The sequence below is a fragment of the Gymnoscopelus braueri genome (assembly GCF_963280865.1).
Source record: "Gymnoscopelus braueri genome assembly, chromosome: 1".
Lineage (NCBI taxonomy): Eukaryota > Metazoa > Chordata > Actinopteri > Myctophiformes > Myctophidae > Gymnoscopelus > Gymnoscopelus braueri.
Genome location: NC_137603.1, coordinates 51,152,904 through 51,176,850, shown reverse-complemented (window position 1 = coordinate 51,176,850; position 23,947 = coordinate 51,152,904). Strand labels below are relative to the sequence as shown.

General features: G+C 42.9%; 1 protein-coding gene across 3 annotated transcripts in view; it reads left to right on the top strand.

Annotated features, from left to right (window-relative positions):
• Window positions 1–2,749: 2,749 nt before the first annotated feature.
• Window positions 2,750–23,947, top strand: part of adcy7 (adenylate cyclase 7) — a 54,703-nt gene continuing 33,505 nt past the window's right edge. For 2 of the 3 annotated variants that reach the window (XM_080438079.1, XM_080438078.1), the window contains exons 1-5: window positions 2,750–2,917; window positions 10,155–10,352; window positions 10,975–11,142; window positions 14,573–14,722; window positions 20,684–20,844. In XM_080438079.1, coding sequence (XP_080294205.1) covers window positions 2,753–2,917; window positions 10,155–10,352; window positions 10,975–11,142; window positions 14,573–14,722; window positions 20,684–20,844 — 842 coding nt within the window. In that variant the 5' untranslated portion in view covers window positions 2,750–2,752. Of the gene's footprint in view, window positions 2,918–10,154; window positions 10,353–10,974; window positions 11,143–11,288; window positions 11,304–14,572; window positions 14,723–20,683; window positions 20,845–23,947 lie in introns of those variants that run through there. The other variant, XM_080438080.1, reaches the window with a different exon arrangement.

Sequence of the window (23,947 nt, the reverse complement as noted above, 5' to 3'; positions counted from 1 at the left end):
CCAATCGTCACAAGCCCCACAATCTTCCCAACATTCTTACACAAAAAAAATATATACTTTCCTTTACAACAGAGCCCACCTTTCTAAGCTCTGAATGAATACTCCATTTCTAGCATTTACTCAGACTAGAGCTGCAACTGTTGATTGTTCTGTCGATTTTCTGTCAATCGAGAAGCAGACGTTTTTTCTAGTAAATCATCTATTTTCACTACTTTTTGTGCGACACTCTTGTATGACGAAGTAGGGCTTTTTAATTTACGAAAAAAGCTGAAATGTGGAGATGCTGTGCGAGATTTCTGCCCGGCGACTGAAACAAAATCATTAAACCTATAAGCTGAAAACGGCGATGGATCCACCCTTGACCCAAGTTTCCTGCTCGGTTAAGTGACTTAAAAGTGAGGCCAAAAGTGAACCCAGTGTGGTTTGCGGCAGTACAGTACAGTACAGTACATGAGTTCATCCCCCAGTAACGGTGGTGTGTTCGTCATTAATCCATTAAGACCGGGAAAGCATCTCTGTACATTTTTTTTTCTTTGGGCTATTCAAAAAATAGCAGATATACAAGCTCACATTTGTGTGACAAACATTTGTAACTCAAATCTTTGCTTCTGGGGATTCTACAAATGTCTTCTAAATCCTTAACAGTTTTCTGAAAAACCTATGTTGCTATATATCAGTGGTGCTCAACCTTTTTCATGTTTTAGGACCACCCAAAATTATATGTATTTGGCCGCCGACCCCCATCATCTAAAAAATGTGTTGTTCCAGGGACCCCCAGAAGCAAAGATTGGAAAATCTTATGTTTTCAAAGATTTGCACACATTTTCACGATTTTTCAAAAATAGCAGAACTACAAGCTCGTAGCGCGGCACAGAGTGCCGCGCTACGAGCTTGTAGATCTGCTATTTTTGAGTATAAAATAATGGTTTAACGCTTCAGTGTAACCATTTAAACTTTAAATGGTCACACTGATGCGTTCCCGTTTTGAATGGGTTAAAAGTGAGGCCAAAAGTGAACCCAGTGTGGTTTGAGGCAGTACAGTACAGTACATGAGTTCATCCCCCAGTAACGGTGGTGTGTTCTTTACTAAACAACGCCATAGAGACCTATTCATTAGGCTGGTGCTGGTTGTTGTCATCATGGCTGCCTTCCATGGCAGTGCCGCCGCACCAAAGCGGGCTGGGTCTGGGCCCGGGGAGGGGGGGTGGGGGGGGGTGGGATGGCTGGGGAGCTGTCTTAACCACTTGAACCCCATAGGTTGAGCGGAGTCCCTCAGGGCTCTACACTAGTGTGTTTTCTGTTTTGGCTCTACATCAAATATCTTTGCTGAAAATAGCCGAGCTCAAACAAGCTCATAGCGCGGCATCGAGTGCCACGATATGAGCTTGTATATCTGCTATTTTTTTTGAAAATCATGAACATTTGTGCACATCTTTGAATATACACGATATGAGCTTGTATATCTGCTATTTTTTTTTAAACATACAGTTGTGCACATCTTTGAATATATATTTTTCAAGCGAACATTTTTAACTCAGATCTTGGCTTCTGGGGATTCTACCGATGTCTTCTAAATCCTAACAGTTATTTGAAAAAACTAATGTTGCTATATCAGTGGTTCTCAAACCTTTTCATGTCAAGGACCCCCTAAATGATATATATTTTGCCGCGGACCCCAGAAGCAAAGATTTGAGTTACAAATATTCGCTTTAAAAGAATATATATTCAAACATTTGCACACATTTTCACGAAAAAAAATAAAAATAAATTGCAGATCTACAAGCTCATAGCGCGGCACTCGGTGCCACCCTATGAGCTTGTATATCTGCTATTTTTGAATAGCCAAAGAAATCTAAAATGACACAGATGCGTTCTCGGTTTTTAATGGGTTAAGTGGTTAATGATGGTCTCCACCTCTCTCTCACACGCTCTCTCTCCTCCTCTCATCCTCAGGTCTTATAGCTGTTGAAGCTGCTTGGATGGTGAGCATCTCTCCCCTGCTGCTGCTGCTGCTACATCCTGAATCCTGGAGGAATCCTCTCCATGACCCGTCCCTGCTGTGGCCTCCCCATTTTCTCCTTCTCCTCCTCCTCCTCCCATTTCTTAAAGCCCCCCTCCCCGTCTCTCAGCCTCCCCCCACCCCCCAGGCTTATTACTCAAACCCCTTGGAGGGAGCAGCCACACTAGCGGCTAGCTGGCAGAGGATGAACTAGGTCCGCCTGCCAACACCCAACGGGAGATAAAGGAAAAGAGAGAGACAACAAGGAGAGAGAGAGAGAGAGAGAGAGAGACAGAGACAGAGAGGCGGGGGAAGACAGAGCACAACAGTGAAACTGTTTAGAGGAGCCATAACTTGGTTTAAGATGCCTCAGCGCAGAGAGAAAAACACAAGCTTCACCTGAGCTCTGTGAGCTGGTGAACCCGGCAGCATCTGTGGCTTCTACTCAACGGAACTTTGCACACTCAACACACACACACACACACAAACCCTCGCTCATACACATGCAAGGGCACACACACGTATTACACTTACACCTACTTACAACTAGGCTTAGCGCCAGAGACATCCTACCACACACACACACGCCTTCCCTCCCCACACACCTACATAGACTTCCTGCGCACACCCCATACGCCCACACACACACACACACACACACACACACACACTCCTCAGGCTGGCATTAGAGGACGTCTTTGGGCACTAGTGCTATGCCCGTGGTGTGAGCGAGCAGCAGCTGTGTCAGCCATCATGCCAGCCAAGGGGAAGTACCTGCTGAATGACCAGGAGCTGAAGCATGAGGCTCTCTACCGCAAGTTCTCCTGCATCAGCCAGTACCAGCCTCTGGTGCTGCTGCTGGGCCTGTCCATGCTCTGCTGTGCGGTTCTGCTCATCCTCTTCTTCGCCCTGCAACTGGTGAGACTCTACGCACACACACACGCACGCACACACACACACACACACACAATTTAGGCCAGTGTTTCCCAAACAGTGGGTCAGACCATGACAAAAACTTTCATGAATAAAACAAAAACAAAAAAATAGAATAATGAAACAAATTCCATAAAAATAAAAAATATCTTTTGGGTCTGATTTAGGCATTTAACAGACGCTCTTATTCAGAGCGACATCGGAGTAAATGACACGAACCAAGGTCAGGTAAACAATGAACCTAGCATCTGTCTAAACAACATGCTGTCTACATAACATTCTGTACATTTGAAACCATAGGAAGGCAGGTAAACAATGAGCCTAGCATCTGTCTAAACAGCATGCTGTCTACATAACATTCTTAGCATTTGTCGTCAAGGAAAAACAAATCTAAGTAACAAAACATACTATACGTATGTGAACATACACTGTATGTATACATGTAACTAGCATCTGTCAAAACACACACACACACACACACACACACACACACACACACACACACACACACACACACACACACACACACACACACACACACACACACACACACACACACACACTGCATCATTGCAGTCTCTGCGGACCCCAGTGGAGGCCTTCCATATGCATGAACGAGGCAAGAGTTTGTGGACTATAAATTGATTTATTGAATACTTTATTAGTCAGAAATGTAAACAACACGAGGTACAGTCAGACATTTAGGCTAAAAGGATAACACAAAAAAGTCCTGGGGACTTGTTTCCATTGTGGTCCTATGTATAAAATTAATCAACAATTGACATTAATACATACGGGGAACACTAATCCCTTCCAGTTCCACTTCCAGATGACCCCCCCCCCCCCCCCCACACACACACACGCACACACACACACACACACACACACACACACACACACACACACACACACACACACACACACACACACACACACACTCACACTCACACTCACACTCGTTCACAAACACACAGAGCAGCCCTTTTAATTATTGTCCTAATGAGAGGAATGTGAGCCCTGAGGGGGTTGCCAGGGATAAGGGCAATTAGCACATAAAAGACACTGTTGTGCTGTAGATCTGTAGATCCATCATCATCATCTAGCTGTTTGGTGTGACACTTTGTGTGTCACGTGCGCGTGAGTGTTGTATGTATGTTTTCTCATGCCAATAAAGCCCTTTGAATTGAATTGAATTGAGTGTTCTATCAGCCTCTAACCACATGAACCCTGGTGTGCCTAGTTTGGGCATGTCATTCATAGGGTCCCTAAACAAAAAGAAGGGGCTCGCACACTAAAGGATGAAAACTGAGTCTTTACTTACAAAATTGCAAAAAGTGACATGGTGAAAATAAAGTGACACAGAGAGTAGACGTTTCGGTCCTCAGACCATCATCAACACTGAGGACCGAAACATCCACTCTCTGTGTCACTTTATTTCACCAGGTCACTTTTTGCACTTTTGCCTCATTCTCAGTTTTCATCCTTCAGTGTGCGAGCCCCTTCTTTTTGTTTATGGACTTTTATGCTGGCCTCTCGCACCTGTTTTCAGCCCTATAGTAAGTATTGAATTTAGAGCTCAAACCTCCCTACCTCCTTCATTTATACGGTCCCTAAATGACCCTATAAATTACCCATGTTTGGGTCAATTTTATGGGTCGCGAGTAACAAGTTTACTTTTTACTGTGTAGGTGGAGAGAGTGAATCTGAATAGTTTTTGTTTTGATTTTTACATCGTCGCATTGGGCTAACGTCTAGCCGCAGACATATGCAATTAAACTGTTCCTCATTTTGCTGGGGTCCCCCTGGAACTCTCTCAAGGACCCCTGAGGGTCCCCCGGACCCCACTTTGAGAACCACTGCACTATAGGGCTTAAGTGGTCAGTATGTGGAGAGGAAGGGAGGAGAAGAGGCTGGGGTCCTCTAATGGGAGTCTTATTCCGATAAACTACCTTATCTAACATCAAGGGTGTGGTTTACATGTGCAACGGAAGGAATGGCTGTGTGTGCTTTTCTCTCTCAACGTTCTTGTGCGCGTGTCTGCGTGTCTTTTCGGTCCATGTGCCTTTTTGTTGGCCTCGGCGTAAAGCCGCTATTGTATCTCCGACAGGAAGGGGCGGGACCTCGGTGAGTTCCCGACGATTAGCTGTCGCACTGTTGATGTTGGCATGGCGATGGGGTACAACTACAGTGCATTCATACCCTGCATGGGTCAGGTTATGCCCTCCCCGTCCACCCAGTGGAAAATGCAGCCTGTGCCATCACAGATTATGTTACTATGCTCTGTAGGAAGATCTGTCGTCACCTTCCTGCCATTGTTGCTGCTCCATCACTCCTGTCGCTCTGTCTTTGTCTTTGCTGATTTCTCCATATCTCTTACTCAATTAAATGAATCCACCGCTCTCACTGTCAGCAGCACGCACGCACGCACACACACACACACACACACACACACACACACACACACACACACACACACACACACACACACACACACACACACACACACACGCACAGATCATTTACCTGCCATCGCTTACACATACACAAAACAAATTCACAGATCTTTTAAAAGTACTGTGTGTCTCTCTCTCTCTCTCTCTCTCTCTCTCTCTCTCTCTCTCTCTCTCTCTCTCTCTCTCTCTCTCTCTCTCTCTCTCTCTCTCTCTCTCTCTCTCTCTCTCTCTCTCTCTCTCTCTCACACACACACGAGGTTGAGCAGCTGTCAGGAGGTCACTGACAACTTATATAACTGTCTCCACTGCCACTCATAGACACCTGATGAAAGGCAGCGGTGCACAGGAATCCAGGCCAAGCCCATTGTTCCCAAGTGGCCCTCCAAACCAGCCCACCTCCAAAGCAGTGAAATGACATTTTAACTACAGTTAGGATTGGGCAACAGAGAAGGTGCTGAGGGCCTTTTTTTTGTGGGCATTTGAATTCCATTAAACTCCAGAATGGATTTTGGAATAGCCCTTTCAAATGATGTGGATGGAGGCCAAGCCTACAGTATGTCCAAAACTGTTGCTTTTCAGGATTGTTGTTGTGGACCTGTCTGCCTGTTTCTCTCACTCTGGCATCACTGTCTCTTGGCAGTATTACTGCAATTGTCCACTTTTCCTCCGCCTGGATTGGCTGCTGTTTGATTGACAGGCCAGAAGTGAAAGAAAGGCTGATATGAGATTCTTGAGCCCAAAAGTGCACTTCCACCGTTGCCATGGCAACTAGAATGCTTGACGTGCGACCTTTTCAGGCATATGTTCGCTCTCATCCTTTGTTTTCTTCCGTTGCCTCTAACCTTCCGACGTTCTCTCACTCTTTTTTATCACTTCCCCTCCAGCTCTCTCTCTCTCTCTCTCTCTGCCTCCCACTCTTTCTCTCGCTTTCTCCTTTGTTTGTTTCACTCATTCACACCCACATGACCATGCACACACTGCACACACCCACCTGCTGTACTGGAACTCAGTCCTTTGGCTCTACAAAATACAATTTATGCATTTAGCAGACGCTCCAAATCCAGAGCGACTTTCAGTAAGCAAGATAAACATGAGGTAATACATCAAATGCATAGAAATAGTAATCTAGGCTCATAGGTAAACCAAGAACCTATAATCAGTCTAAACAGTAATAATAGTGTAGGTTGAAGTAGGTAGATTGAAGTCACCCAGTAGAATGAGGGGGGTGCCAACCTCCGGAAAGGAATGTAGTTCTTCCTGGGGACTTGTTTCCATTATGGTCCTGTGTATTCAATTCATCAGCAGAGCATAGAATATTAACACATTAATACAAAGTGTGTGTGTGTGTGTGTGTGTGTGTGTGTGTGTGTGTGTGTGTGTGTGTGTGTGTGTGTGTGTGTGTGTGTGTGTGTGTGTGTGTGTGTGTGTGTGTGTGTGTGTGTGTGTGTGTGTGTGTGTGTGTGTGTGTGTGGCAAATTAGGTTCTACTGAATGCATGTGTGGATCTGTTGGTTGAAATGATACTTCTGAGTCACTAAAGTATAGGAGAAGAGTTCACATGACTTCTACAGCAGAAAAAAAAACCACACCCAGTGTGAAGAGAGTGGTGCCTTTCATGAGTTCATGTCATTAGTTACTTTTTACAGACTTTGATGACTTCAACGTATTTTTACTCATTTTAAGTACTTTAAAATGTTTGTACAGATTTGTACGTGTTTTTACTCATTGTAACATCTTTTAAGTATTTTTACGCATTTTAAGTATTTTTACGCATATTAAGTATTTTTACTCAGTTTAGGAACTTTAAAGTATCTTTACTAATATTTAAGTATTTTTACTCATTTTAAGTATTTTTACTCATTTTAAGTATTTTTACTCAAAAGTGTGTGTGTGTGTGTACTGTACTGTACTGTACAGTACTGTACTGTACTGTACTGTACTGTACTGTACTGTACTGTACGGTCTGTACTGTACTGTACCTGTACTGTACTGTACTGTACTGTACTGTACTGTACCTCCCCTCTACCTGTACTGTACGTACTGTGCTGTACTGTACGGTCTGTACTGTATTGTACTGTATGTACTGTACTGTACTGTACGTACTGTACTGTACCTGTACCTGTACCTGTACTGTACGTACTGTACTGTACTGTACGTGCTGTACGTACTGTACTGTACTGTACTGTACCTGTACTGTACGGTCTGTACTGTACTGTACGGTCTGTACTGTACTGTACTGTACTGTACTGTACTGTACGGTCTGTACTGTACTGCACTGTACTGTACTGTACTGTACTGTACTGTACGGTCTGTACTGTACTGTACCTCTACCTGTACTGTACTGTACTGTACTGTACTGTACTGTACGGTCTGTACTGTACCGAACTGTACGTACTTTAATGTACTGTACGTACTGTACTGTACTGTACTGTACTGTACGGTCTGTACTGTACTGTACTGTACTGTACGTATTGTACTGTACTGTACTGTACTGTACTGTACTGTACTGTACTGTACTGTACGTACTGTACTGTACTGTACTGTACCTGTACTGTACTGTACTGTACTGTATGGTCTGTACTGTACTGTACCTGTATGGTTGCATCTTTGTGTTGCAATCAGCCGCAGCTGTTGAGGCTGTGCTCAAACATACAGAGAGGCCGGGCTCATACGGACGGACAGACGGACACACAGACACACACACACACAGACACGGTCAAATGTAGGAGTGGTTGGCACCACTCAAAAATTGTTTAGTTTGCACACGGAAAGAGAAGAAAGTACGTCAGTCTCTTTAAACCCAGTGCTTAGTTTGACATCTGTTTTGTTTCAATCTCCAATTGAAAAATATGAGTGTGCTAACCCATTAAATTAAGGTTTTCTGAAAAACCTATGTTGCTATTATCAGTGGTTCTCAAACTTTCTCATATTAAGGACCACCCAAAATTATATGTATGTGGCCGCCAACCCCATCTCAAAATATTTTGTCCCCAGAAGCAAATATTTGAGTAAAAGGTTTTGCACACATTTTCACAATAAAAAAAAGCGCTTTGCACTTTGTGCCGCGCTATGAGCTTGTACTAGATCTGCTATTTTAGGGTTAGGGGTTTTAAGTGTAAAATAATGGTTTAAGTGGTTACACAGATGCATTCCCGGTTTTAATGGGTTAGAGTGTGTGTGTGTGTGTGTGTGTGTGTGTGTGTGTGTGTGTGTGTGTGTGTGTGTGTGTGTGTGTGTGTGTGTGTGTGTGTGTGTGTGTGTGTGTGTGTGTGTGTGCGCACGTGCGTGCATGCATGGGTGTTTCTGTCCGTTCGTCCAAACATAACCAATACCTCACCATTACAACCTTGTCTCCTACAGTTCATCCTCCGTTTGTTCCCATATTCTCTGGTCTGCCAGGACTATTAGTGTGTGTTCGAGCTCACGCTCGTATTACTGTACTTGCGAGGGCCAAATGTTCCCACAAGTATAGTAGAATTTGAGAAATAGACATTGTGAGGACCATTTTCCTGGTCCTCACAAGAGAAGTGGTTGTTTTCTGCTTCAAACATATTTTTTTGGAGCTAGGATTACAATTAGTAAAAGATTCAGGATAGTGTTAGGATTAGGCATTTAGAGGTTATGCCTGATTGATACGTAGTTGTCGGTGCGTTGTGAGCTTGTTGTAGATCTGCTATTTTCGGATTGTACGAATGGCATTCGTAAAATTCCCGTTCTAAAATGTTGATGTCCTCACAAGTATAGCAATACAAGTGAGTGTGTGTATGTCTTGCAGAGTGTGTTTGTAAGTGTGGTGAGTTAAGCACACAAGCAGAACTAACAGACGGAAAACCCATTGGACCAGATTATAAGAAAATTCAAAGAAAGCTACCTGACAGAAAGTACTGGAAAAAGACCCAAAACCAACGCAAAATGTAATGCTATCTAGCACTAATAGAGAATACACATCGGCAGAATACCTGAGCATGGTGAACGACGTAGGAATGCTTTGACTAGGTACAGACTCAGTGAACACAGCCTTGCACTAGAGAAAGGCTGCCACAGACAGACCCCGCTCCCGAGGGAAGACAGACTATGCACCCACTGCACACAAAATGTGTGTGGAAACACATTCTACACTTTCTAACCACCTGCCCACTATACCAAGACATCAGAGACACATACTTCCCACAGATTACATAAACCCAAAGTGAGTTTGAAAACATGACCAACGACAAAAAACTCCCATATCTACTGGGAGAAATACAACAATGTGCGAACACAACACAGCAGCAAGATGTGTGAACTGTTGCGATAAGAGAAGGTTAGCCAATGGAGTACAACCACCCTAAGGACTACTAACCATTGAGTATCTGTACCAAGTAGACCTCTAGACCTACTGCACATAATTATAAACAGAGCTGCTACCCTAAACACATTTTAAATCTGAGGCTTTTTTTTGTATACTATTTTTAAATAGTTTTGAGAAAAAATGCTGCCATTTTTCCCAAAGTGACGGCAAAAGATTGCTGCAAAAAGCTTTACAACCTGTACATATAACATGTATATAACGACACAATGTGACATAGCTCTGTTTACACAATGCTGTACCCCCTCCAACTGTGTATACTTTCCCCATTTTCTTAAACTGTTTTTATTATATTTTGACACTTGCTTTGGCAATGTAAAAGTATGTTTTCTCATGCCAAATAAAGCTCCTTTGAATTGAATTGTGTTAGGATGTCCTCACAACAGTATAGTAATACAAACGTGTGTGTGTGTCTCCTGCAGAGTGCGGAGGACCACACTGCGTTTGTGAGTGTGGTGAGCTGCAGCCTGTGTGTGTTCCTGGCTGTGTTCGTGCTGGTCTGCACAGAGACCCTCACCCAGCGATGGAGGAGGCACCTGGGCCTGGTGGTGTGGGCCACACACCTCACCATGGGATACACCTTCATCTTCAGCGGGCAACTCATCCTCCCCTGGGACCAGGTATATAGGCCAGTGTTGATTTTGACAGCAAATTTTGAATTAGTTTTAGTCTCATTTTAGTCACCTGAAATGTTTTACTTTTAGTCTAGTTTTAGTTGACTAAATATCATAAGATTTTAGTCGACTAAATCTACGACAAAAATATTTTTTTGGCTGGGCGTGATGGCATCGAAATGATTTTCACTTGGCTGCATGCCGAAAATAGCCGATCTACAAGCTCACAACGAGTCGCGCTGCGACGCGTTGTGAGCTTGTAGATCAACTATTTTCGGTCTGACACCCGCGCGCACCCATGATGACTTGTCTTAGTTCTATTGGATCTCTTCTCCCCTAGTCCCTCTCAAAGATTTTAGTCTAGTTTTTATTTGTTGCCGAAATTGTCAGTATATTTAGTCACAGTTTTAGTGATCATAGCTTAGTTTTTATTTCATGTCAACAGACATTTTTCATCATAGTTTTTAGTAGACAAAATCAACACTGGTATATGGTATAGGCCAACACAATAGGTTCTATTGTTGCTATTTTTGAATTTGAAATCCTGAAAAGTAACAGTTTTTGGACATAATGAGGTTTCCACCACGACAGCAACGATTTACCGTCTGTCCTCCTGGTCTGTCTATAGGTGCCGTTCTTCCTCTTCATCATCTTCACGGTGTACACCATGCTGCCCTTCCAGCTGTGGTATGCCGTAGTGCTCAGTGTCATCTCCTCCCTGTCCCACATCCTGGTCCTCACCCTGCGCCTCACCGTCTTCAACCACAACAAGACCGTCCCTTACCTTGCCCAACAGGTGAGTTCAACCCCCAGTCTGTCCCTTACCTGGCCCAACAGGTGAGTTCAACCCCCATTAGTCCCTTACCTGGCCCAACAGGTGAGTTCAACCCCCATTAGTCCCTTACCTGGCCCAACAGGTGAGTTCAACCCCCATTAGTCCCTTACCTGGCCCAACAGGTGAGTTCAACCCCCATTAGTCCCTGATGTGCCGTACACGGTCTGTCGCTAAGGTTCAATAAACCCTAAAGACCAGTTTATAGACGACAATACAGAGAACATAATCAACCAGTTAAAAGGGCAATTTATTGATTACATGGGAAGTTCCCTCTATGAAATGTGAATTACATAAACAGCAGATTCAATGATAAAACAAAATACGACCTGATATTTTACGAAGGCAATTCGTTCCACATCTAGGTCTGCATGCAAACAAGCGTTCGGTTGAGCGCCTGGAGAATTCTGACGTTCTTATCTTTAGCATTCAGTATATCAAAAACAGTGGATGGCACGTTCGGCCTTCTAATTGGAGCACAGCTTCTGTGCTCCACACTCTAGAACGTAAAGGTTGACGGCCCAAGGTTTCACAATGGACCATCAACCCCTCCTTGGGTACGAATTTAGTACCCACAACACAAGATTAAAATCTGAACATTACATTATAGCAAGTATCATCTAGTATAACATATGTTAAAAAAAATCTTTTTGCAGGTCCCATTATTTTTCTTTTATTGAGTCATGTGAACCGAGGAAACCTTCTTTTGAAGGGGAAACTTTGAACTAGGCTTTGGGGCAGTCCCAGCCTATCATCCGGACATGAGCTCTTATTGGGGACAATCACATAATTTTTTCATTTGATTAAACAAGCTTGGGAACTTTGGTGTCCCCTAATATCACGCGTAATATGTGTGTATTGCTAACCTTCAGGATCACTATAGGGGGGCAGTCCCCCTATGTTTGCCTGACAAGCGACTATTCTAACATGTGCGTATGTGTGTATCCATTTCTTCTGGAGGAGGTTCTTTCCAGTGCCCGAGACCAGGCCCCCCTTTTATATACAGGGGTCCTGCTCCCAGGCTCCAGTCCAATCCATACCCTCCTGGCGGGAGGGGGTTTTCTTTCCGTTGCTGGGGACCAGGGCCCCCTTGACTATATATAGGGGCCCCCATTCCCAGCTCCGGTCAGTTCCGCGCCCTCCTTGATCAACAGTTCAGGGTGCCAGAATGGTGCAAGGAGGTTCTTCGTCGAGTTCAGCATGGGGGCCCAAGTGGCGATACGCTACACTGCCTATGGGGTGTGCATTGGGATTCCTCTGTATTTGCTCCCCAAAAATGGGGGTGATGGTTGTGAGGTGTATGCCGCCATTCTATAAACTTAGGAAGTGCTCGAGCTCTAATGCGCCCCCTGATGGTACGCCCCGTGTCCCCTCTATTGTCCCCTGGAAAACGTGCTCTGTGTCTAATTTGAAATAAGTAAAACATGTGTGTGCCTATATTTCTACTCTTTCCCTCCTTGACATGCAACTGGCATGGCACATGTGGAAATATTTTCCTGTATTAGTGTCATTAGGTCATACAATTGTGTGTATGCGGGAACAGTCATGGATTCAGTGTCAAGCAACACTATGTCAGTGTCAGACTGGCGTGATGTCATGGAACACATGGTCCTCTTAACACAACACCGAATCAGTGGAGGGCCCTTACCTGACCAGACAGTTCTAACAGAGCCCAATCCACACTAGTTAAGTTATCAGTCACCACGACTGATTTAACCCTTTAAGACCTGAGCGTGATTCGACAAATGCCTTCTAAATCAGTAGTTTTATGGCGCGCTTCGAGCTTGTGGATCTGCTACTTTTGATACTTTTGTGTGACGCTGTAGTATGATCAATTTTTGTATATTTTTAAGCCAAGGTTACAGCAATACTCTGAAAGGCATACTCAGGAATGTGGGGGGGGGGGGGTTTGTTTGTCAACGGGGGGGGGGTCCCCGCCGATAAACAATGCGGCCCCCCAGAGTGAGTGTGGACATTTTGTGGCCCTTACCATCTACAAAGTTGCCCACCCCTGAAGTAGGGCATTATGTTACGAAAAAAACACAAAAAGTTAAAATATGAGAAATCTAAGAGGTTTCTGCCCGACAACAACTATATAAACATTTGCGTTACCTAAGCAGCAGTTGCTAAGGGTTTTTGATTTGCGAGTTGAAAGCTTCACAATCTGCTCTATGTCAGTCTGTCTTGCTTTACAACAGCAGGAGGATATTAAAAACCTTGGGGAAAATTACATCCTTTTTAAAACCGCACTCAAAACCCACCTTTTCAGACTTGCGTTCCCTACCTAATCCTAATCCCCCCTTTTTTACCTTTACTTCTATAGCTTTTAACCTTTTAACTAGTTTGTCCTAATAAAGCTAGGGTTAGGGTTATATATAAATTGTATGTATTATTATTATTATTATGTTTGCTCTGACTAAACTGAAGGAATCACACTAACAACACACATAACCACGTTCTTTGATTTCCTGCCTTAACCACATTACTTAAGTAATCTGATTTGGTGTGTGCATGTAAACATAGTAGTAAAACACAGGTGTCAAAACTAAAAAGAAAATAAATGTCACGTCATGCAGGCATAATAATATTTTGTCATTTTCAGATCTGTTTTCCGTTCAACTTAATATTCTTGGACAGAAACAACATCGTTACTCTAAGCCAGATTGTTTCCCCGACAGTGGGTCGGGACCCATTTCATAAATGAGATATAATTTTTTTTATGTTAGAGAAGTAGATGAAAATACAAGCTGAGCTTGTAGATCTTTCTGTTTTGGTTCCGAGCTAAAAGGTTTGGAAACCACAGTTCTAAGTCCTCCACCCCCCAATCCAATCCCAACTTCCTTTCTTGAAACCCTGTCTCAGCTCTGTTATGACCAGGGCTACATACTTTATCTTTTTATATTTAAACATTATTTTTATATTTACATACTGATGAGTCTTAACTCACAGACATTAAACATGTACAGTATGGGATCCATTAGACCTCTTATTTATCTGAGGTACTGAATTTATATCTGTGGCACTGTACTGTATATTAACACAGGGGTTTTGATTGGGGGGCCATGGAAAACTTTAAGATACAGTACATATTTTAAAAAGAAAATGATGTAAACAATAATACAAAAAAAATCATAAGATTGTTGGCATCCGCATAGCAAAAGTTCTGGTCTCTTTCTTAATTCCATTTGTGTAGCTCAGTCTGTTGTACAGTATAGGGCACTACCAGGGAAATGTGATTGATTTCCACAGGGAACGCCCATGTTAAAAATAGAGGTTTCAGACCCTCTGTGTGTCTCTTTCTACAGCCTCTGTCCAATGCAGTGGTGTTCCTGTGTGGTATAGCGTGGTGCTGGCCTTCCATAAGGTTCTGATGGATGTGTGTCTCTCTCTACAGCTTCTGTCCAATGCAGTGGTGTTCCTGTGTGGTAGCGTGGTGGGGGCCTTCCATAAGGTTCTGATGGAGAGGACACTCCGACAGACCTTCCAGGACACACTGAGGTGCCTGAGCATGCGCATGAAGTTGGAGATCGAAAAGAGACAGCAGGTTGGTCGCTCTGCCGTGGTGCCTGTTTTGATTGATTGATTGAATACTTTATTAACAACTTTGTGAACTGTACATGTAGTACAGTCAAAAGTTATGCTAAAAAGATAACACAAAAAGCCCCAGGGGGCTTGTTTCCATTGTGGTCAATTGGACTCAATTTTTTCAGTATAACATATAGTCTCTGTCGGGTGGAAACCTCCAAAACTGTTACTTTTCAGGATTCAGTCACACTATATTGTAGCTTAAGACTGAACAGAATACTGTAAGCTAGAATAGCTCTCCACTCCACCCATGGAGATTGCTGCTGGTTTTCATTCTAGCTGTGAAATCACCCGTAAAATGAATGGTTAACTTCTTGAGCATGTTTCAGAACTGTGCACGTTGTTGCTGATGAAGGTATTTCAGACTTCAGCAAGCGGTCTGAACAGTAGCTGCACATTTCAGTCTTTGACCAACACAAACTAAGTCAACTGTGTCCAAGAGTTTACAGACTAAATCAGGTGTTTGATTTTGTCATCCACTTGGGGAGTCAAAGGGGGGGGGGGGGGGGTGCATGGGGCTGGCAAAATTGAGCCCTTTCACACTAGAGGGGTAATTAAGTTGAGATCTTTAATGGCTTTAAGGCTATTCCACATTTTGGTGGCAGCATAGTAGAATGCATTATCCCCCGAGTTTGAGTCGGATTTTTGGTGGAACGAGGTCAGATGAGCTGCCTGTCGCAAAATGCCTGAAGCTGCATGAATAGCCCCCGCCTCCCCTTCAGGACCCCTGGAGGGGGATCTCTCAAAAAACCCATTTTGAAAACCACTGATCTAGGTCTCGAGAACAGTTGAGAACCACTGAAATAGGAAGTTAGTTTTAGTCTACAGAATTAGCTAAATGAAGTTGACAGGTTTTGAACACACTCGCTCTGTACTGTACTGTCTTGGTCACACACAACTCATCCACTCTACGGCCACATACAAAAAATACGAGGGTTGTGCAGATAATAATGTCTCTTTGTAAGACTTTATGGCTCTGTGCTGACCTTTTGTAAGGCCGTATGGCTCTTTGCTGACCTTTGTTCCTCGGAGGAGTTTGGATGTTTGGATGAGGGAATGGGGAGGATTCTTGAGGTTAAAATGATCCAAAAACAAACATGTTTCCTATGCTTTCTTCCCTGAGGATTCAGTTCTGCAGTTCTGTTTATTTTTGGCTTTTGGACCCCAAAAAAAAAATATCTGTATGTGTGCAACAGTGCAATTAAATGTTACGTCCTTGGTACAGGTGGTCAGGTCCATTTAACATAATAGAACTTCCAATATGCAGAAAAAGGGGACAGGGAGAACCAAAGTGCTTATAAAGGTCTACTTAGAGGTCTACTTGATTGATTCATTCATCTATTTGTGTATCATCATGTTCTGTATTCATCCATTCACCCGGTAGATGAATTAAGTTCACTGGTATAGGAATGCTAAGTGGTTAGAAAGATTTGGCAGCCCCTGTAGTAACTCCCAGACCCCTGTTGAAGACCCATTGCTGCTGTGTTGAATTTTGTTGTACGTTGAAATGTGCACCGCAGACCTCTGATAAAACATTACTCCAAGATAAACCATTTTGACACTTTTAACTTCTTCCATGGCTAGACTCTTAGAATCTTAGAAACCCGAATTAAGTTTTAACCCGCTTTTTGTTCCTTTGCTTTTTATCCTGAAATGAAAACAACTCAAAATCCATTAACAAAATGTATGAAACTTAGCCGAAGGAACATTAAAGACGAATGACGAAAAAACCCATATTGAATAGTGGTTCTTTCCATGGAGTAAATGATTGAATTTCAGCGTTTATGCCATCATCAGCAGGCCTCATGTGCACTCTCCCAGGGATGTTTTCATTATGACAAACAAATCCCTGGCAAATTAGATTTTACCATAATGATTTTTAAATGAGATGGGTCTGTGTCCCCTCGGCTGGCATAGTAAGACATCGACTTTCAAAATGGCCTTTTAACGATTTTTCTCCTCTTTCCTCCTCTTTTTCTTTTTTCGGGGTCGTTTTGTTTTGACTGTTGCTTAGGAGGAGACATAAACAGTGATGGAAAAACTACTCAAAATGTTTTACTTACTAAGTATCAATACCACAATGTAGAAATACTTGCTGTTTTAAGTAAAAGTCCGGTATACAAAACTACAATATTTGCCTTTGAGATGTAGTGGAGTAGAAGTAGCTATAATATATTGAAAAAGTACACCACTTGAGTAAATGCTCTTAGTTACTTTCCACCACTGGACGTAAAACGTGGCGTGAGAGACTAGTGAAGCCGGCCCTGCGTTGCCTAGCAGAGGCCCAGAAAGGAATGATACGTAATCGTTCAACATTCGATCCTTCTGTGTAGAGAGGCTGAACGGAGCCTGGTGGAAACTCTGAAAGGAGAGCGGTGCAACGGAGGTTAGCCAGAGTGCAACAGGCACATAATGGGACAGTCAGTGGGGAAGTGTAACAACAGGTCCTAATGGGAAACCTCATCCCCCTGTTCCCACATTTATTTTAGGCTGTAGGAAACGGCACAGCAGCAGCAGAGTGCCACAGAAATGTTTTTCTTGTTGTCCAAATGGAAAAAGGTTTTTCTGTGAAGGCGGCATAATTCAACACCGATCTATCAAAACCCAACGCTACTTCAGTTGTTTTAGATAGAAGGGGCACTCAAAGCTATTACAGTAGTTCTCAAACTTTTTCGTATAAGGACCTCCAAATTGATATCTATTTGGCCGCGGACCCCCCTGTGAAAATGTTTTGTGCCAGGAACCACCAGAAGAGAAGATTTGTGTTAAAAAATTCAAAATTATTTAAAAAAAATCCAAACATTTTTCAGATGTTTAAAAAAAACAGATGTGCTGTGAGCTTGTAGATCTTGAGCTTGTAGAGCTTGTAGATCTATTTTTGAATAGCCAACGCTAACTGGTTTTAATGGGTTAAGAGTTTCCGACACTAATTCAACACCATCTGTCAAAACCCAATGATAAATTAGTTGTTTTAGATGGAAGAGGCACTCAATGCCTCTATTATTCCCAAACACACACGCATGTGTGCGCACACACACACACACACACACACACACACACACACACACACACACACACACACACACACACACACACACACACACACACACATACACATGCGTGTGCTGAATGTTTGCTATTCAAGGCAATATAACATGACCTGTAAGGTCTGTGTGGGATGATATTTACTGCAGCTGTGCCTCATAAAGCAGATGCTACAGTTCTATAGCGTGGTTGTCTGTCTACACACACAAGAGTCATGAGATGTTTCAGAGCCATTAGGAAATAGACGGGGTCATCAGAGAGCTGCCAGGAGGTCATGCAGATGGAACGGGGGCAGATAAGGTCACAGCAGACCCCACACACACACACACACACACACACACACACACACACACACACACACACACACACACACACACACACACACACACACACACACACACACACACACACACACACACACATGCTCTGCCCAGAAAAAGATGATATATACTTTTGGAACACACACACATCTGTAACATGTTTTCTCTGGTTTTCTCTGAACCTAAATACTTGGGTATAGTGGAGCATCCGGGTGGTGCAGGGGTAAAGTTTCTGCCCGTTACCGCTTAGACTCTAGAGATTAGTGTTCGATTCCTCCAATCTACAGTGCCTCCGGTGTTTTCCAACCAGGCGGTATGGATCCGGTTTTGATAATGAAGCTAATGAGGAAGTCGTTAAACCGCTGCAGTTCTCATTAATGGCCTAGAAGGTGTCGCTATGTATTTCCCCTCCTGCTGGTTGCAAAATATGTTTCATTAAACTCGATGGGTATTTGACCGGATTTTACACTTGACTGTATTACCTTTAGTAAACATTGTCATAAATACTTTGTTTTCAGTTGCTAGCTTAAAGTCTTCTTTCAATTATCATGATATGCATTTTGTAAATTATGGTGCCATTAATTTAAATAATTGATGATAAAGTAGGGTATGCTTCTCTCAGATTTGACCCCACCTTCCTGTTTCTCCAGTTATGATCGGATGAAAAGGAATGAGTGATTTCTTCAGGCGCAGCCTCATTGGATACCTATCTCAATACGCCAAGGTTCTCTCAAGGCTATAGCTTCACCAGCAAGCTGACTATAAAAGTATTATTTTTTTTTCACACTATGTATGGCATGTCTTTCTTGTTATCTATTGCAATGGTTCTTAAAGTGGGGTCCGGGGACCCCCAGGGGTCCTTGGGGCGTTCCAGGGGGTCCCCAGCAAAAGTAGTTATATGTATATCATTTTAACCACTTTATCCTGTTAGCTATTCAAAAATAGCAGATCTACAAGCTCACTGCGTGTCACTTTGTGCCGCGCTGCGAGCTTGTACATCTGCTATGTTTGAGGATTCTTTTAGAATATCGAAAGTTTTTGGATTTCTTAATTTTTTTACATAGATCTTCTCTTCTGGTGGTCCCTGGCACAAAACATTTTCAGATGGGGGTCGACGGCCATATACATATCAATGTGGGGGTCCTTGGCATGAAAAAGTTTGAGAACCACTGATCTATTGTTCCCGGTTCAGGTCATGACGATGATAGTTGGGTTTATACAGTATGTGGTGTTAGTTTACAGCAGGTGCTGGCAGGGTTACATCCTTTTACAGGATTCCAGTGGAAAGGCGAATGATCTGCTGATATTGTACTCATAATAGGCCAGAATACAGGTACGGAACGGATAGAAAAAAAATAAAATTTGCCTGGGCAGCTGGCGTAGCGGTCCAGGCACCTAGGCTCCAAAGTAGCCTGACAGGGTGTCACGGGTTCGAGTCCCGATCACGACGGCCTTTGCTGCATGTCACTCCCCATCTCTCTCCCCATTTCCTGTCAGACTACTATCCTATAAATCTTTTTTTTTTTAACGTTAAAAAAGCAGATGTACAGTACAAGCTCGCAGTGCGGCATGAAGTGATGCGCTTTGAGCTTGTATATCTGCGAAAATGACACAGATGCTTTACCGGTTTTAATGGGTTTTTAAGGGCTGAACTGAATTTGGACAAAATGGCTTGGTGTAGTCTGCTCCCTCTGCTTGGAACTATTTACAGAGGCAGATGAAACTGAAAGAGTTGCTTTTTCTTGGAGAATTTGATTGTGGAGGGATTTGTGGATGATAGCCTCCTATGCTCTGTCTCTGGTTTTCCTATAGTTCAACGTTAACTTGATCCTCTGGGTTAGGGTTAGAGAAAAAGAAAAAGAAAACAAAAGATATACGTATATATTTAGACATAGGATATCCATTTAGTATAGTATGTACATGAGGTTAGACATGGTGCATCGACATAGCAGCAGGCAGAGGTGTAAAGTAACATTTACTCAAGTAATTTACTTAAGTACAATTTTGAGGTATTTCTACTTTACTCACCCTGTAAGGTCCAGCCTAATGGGGTGTGTACAGCCCATGGTGCGCCTCTAGACAAATAAATACTTATTATGATTACCTTCAATCATTTAATGATTGAAGGTAGTCATGATCAGTCTTTTATTTGTCCCAGAGGTATATTCTTATCATTCACAAGCCTGTTCAACACAAAAACACATATAATAATACATAATGCATAATACAACATAATGAGTCCCCAGAGTACACAAACGGCATATTAGTGAGTAGGCAAGAAGTAGTTCACCCAAAAAAAATATTTTTTTCTATCAATTGCACACCCCATGATTTTTTTAGTTTTTGTCGCATTTCTAAGCCAATAATTTGATGACCCACGGCGTCATGGGGTGTGTAAATAAGAATCTTTTTTAATGAACTACTCCTTTAACGCTGCAATGGCTGAGTGGACAAAACTCCTGCTAAAACGAACCTTTTCGTGTGTGTGTGTGTGTGTATATGTGTGTGTGTGTGTGTGTGTGTGTGTGTGTGTGTGTGTGTGCGTGCGTGCACAGGAGAACCTGTTGCAGTCCGTCCTGCCGGTCTACATCTCCATGAAGATGAAGCTGGCCATCATGGAGCGTCTTCAGGACTGCAAGGACAAGGAGGAGCAGCAGAGACTGGTCAAAGACAACAACTTCCACAGTCTCTACGTGAAGAGACACGAGAATGTCAGGTAGCACCAATCCCCTGCTCCTCTTAACCCATGAAAACCGGGAACGCGTCTCTGCCATTTTAGATTTCTTTGGCTAATCAAAAATAGCAGATATACAAGCTCTTAGCTATGAGCTTGTAGATCTGCTATTTTGGGAAAATCGTGAAAATGTTTGGAAATCTTTGAATATATATATATATATATATATATAGCAAACATTTGTCAAATATTTTTGTTCCAGGGACCCCCAGAAGCACATATTTGAGTTACAAATGTTCGCTTTAAAAATATATATATTCAAAGATTCAAGATTCAAAAATAGCAGTTCTACAAGCTCATAGCACAGCACTCGGTTCCACGCTATGAGCTTGTATATCTGCTAGTTTTGAATAGCCAAAGAAATCTAAAATGACAATGATTGAATGGGTTAACCTCAAAAAAAAAATCGAAAACACGTAACACATTTCTCGTAAAATAATAATCATGCAAACTATAGTCGCTTCTTTTGGGCTTGTTTTTGTAAACCTGTTTGCTTGTTTCTCTCACATCATTTGGCGAGACTGGCTAGACACAGAAACAGCCTGTCCAGAAAGGGACTGACACAAAGGCGTAGAGAGGCATGGCTTTACTGCATAATCTGAGTGGTATTTTCAGCAAAACAACTTCAAAGACATGTTTCAGGGACCTCAGAGACCTTTATTAACTAGTATAAGATGCTGACCTTTTTAAAGGGAAGCTTTTGGAGGCTTTCTTATTAGTGAGGTGTGGGTCAAAAGAACCTGCAATTCTTGTGGTTAAATTAAATTTCCCTCTCCACATTAATCTGAAAGGGAAAAAATGAATCTAGCCCAAACCATGAAACCGTTCTGCCTATTCTCGTGGTACCTTGGCCTTCAAGCCTTTGGCTCTTGACTCTCTTATATTTGTTTTCCTGTATCTCGTACATTGTATGAAGCAAGGTCAAGTTCAGTTCTCTTTTATTGAATTAATTTAATTTCCTTAATTTCCCTTAAAATATAATTCATTCTTTCACCTGAAGCCCTGTGTGGCTTTCGTTTGACCTCTCTTCGCCTTCTTCAGTTTGTTTTTCCCGGTGTCCCATGCATTGTGATTTCACAACGAAGCTGGGCCAAGTTCCGCTCTCTTTATTGAATTAATTAAATGTCCCGTACAGTATGTCCGTTTGTCGATCTGCTGCATGCGTGCAACTCTCACAAAAGCTCTAGTCATTCTTGTGGAAACTTGGGTTTCAATTGTACTTTTTATATTCATACAGTAGTACAACGGTTAGCGCTCGGGTGGCGCAGTGCTGAAGTCCCTGCCCACCACCGCAGAGGTTGTGGGTTCGAATCCACCGTGGTATACATCCGGCTTTGTCGAGCGTCTATGCGAACACAAGGGAAGGGTGATATTGGTCATTGCATGTACTCCTACGGGCTGAGGACGGCACCTGTCAGCAGGGAGTGTTGGCCCCCCTCCCGATGGGGGCTCCTCACTGGCAGGTGAGTCAGTAGGATGCAACAGCAATGACAACACAGAAATGTGTGTGGGGTGGAATTAATTGGAATAACGACAAGAAAAAGGGGGTAAAAAGTAATTGGCTACTCAAAATTTTAGGAAAAAGAAAGTAGTACAACAGTACAATCCAGATTGTAGTGTCTTTCTCATGGACACAAGGAAAGAGAAATTAGTAATATTGTGTTGGCAGCAGAGCACACAGCTTTTACTGGGGTTTTTTATTAATTTAGAACGTGTTGACAGGTGTTGGGTTGCCTTACACTGAACTTTGGCAGATGGCTCACACAGAATAAAGGTTTCTTTTTTTTCCTCTTCTCCTTTCAGTAATTGCCAGTAAGGTACCCTATCTGCCTTACCTAGTGGAACAATATAATGGATGCTATAGTGGTATTCTCAGTCCATTAAATGGGGACATTCAATTAACTATATTTTTCCCTCCAGGCTTACACCAGAAATGACATTTAATAACGTTGCTGTCACCGGGCAGGCTCCGTAATTCAACTCTTATTTATTATTTTTACTTACTTACTTATGTACTTAGTATTTACTTACTTATGTGTTTTCTTCTGCAAATTAACGCCCTACTTTGTCATACTACAGTGTCACACAAGTGAGCTTGTGGATCTGCTATTTTTTGCTCTCTTTTTTTCATTTGAATCCTGAAAAGCAACAGTTTTGGACGTATGAGGTTTCCACCCGACGGCAAGGATAACATAGTTTGATACATAGCTAATATCCACTCAGAGAACCTGGGGAGAATGGGCTCCTTTATCCGCCAATAGAGAGGTCTCTGTTAACGTACGGTTGGTTGTTTGGCGCTGTGTTCTATTAAGCCCACAATACGTAGGTGTGGAATGATAGCTTGCATCTCTGATCCATCCCTGTTATTATGCCCGGCAGGCCTGTCATTAGCTCTGTTGTCTGTCTCAGAGTGTCAGGAAGCACCTGGCTGTTGTCAACCAGTCAGCCAGTCAGTCAGTCAGTCAGTCAGTCAGTGTAATCGGTCATGCTATGTATACCATTGTGTGTCCCTGCGGTTGTCAGCCAGCCAGCCAGCCAGTCAGTCAGTCAGTGGAATAGGTTTGATTGATTGAATACTTCATTTGCAGTCTGCAAAAAAAAGCACAGGAAAGTACAGTCCAATACAAGGTCTGCTAAGAGGATTAAACCCAAGAAAGCGCTATGGCTTTTTGCCATTGGGGTCCTGTGTACTCAATGCATCGAAACATTTAATGACAGAGAGATAAAGGTCATGCTATGTATACCATTGTGTGTCCTTGGCTGTTGTCAGCCAGCCAGCCAGCCAGTCGGTCAGTGGAATAGGTCATGCTATGTATACCATTGTGTATCCCTGGCTGTTGTCAGCCAGCCAGCCAGCCAGTCAGTCAGTCAGTCAGTCAGTCAATCTGTGTAATGGGTCATGCTATGTATACCATTGTCTGTCGCTGCGGTTTGGCTGAGTCTGGGTCTACCCTGGCATGGCCATTGCTAATCTACTGAGGGCTTCTTTTTTTTTTTTGCACTGGCAGATTTGTGGTTTCCAGGCTAGCACAGGTCAGGACACAGGATACAGTCAGTTAGTCGTGGTAATCATCTTACTGGCAGC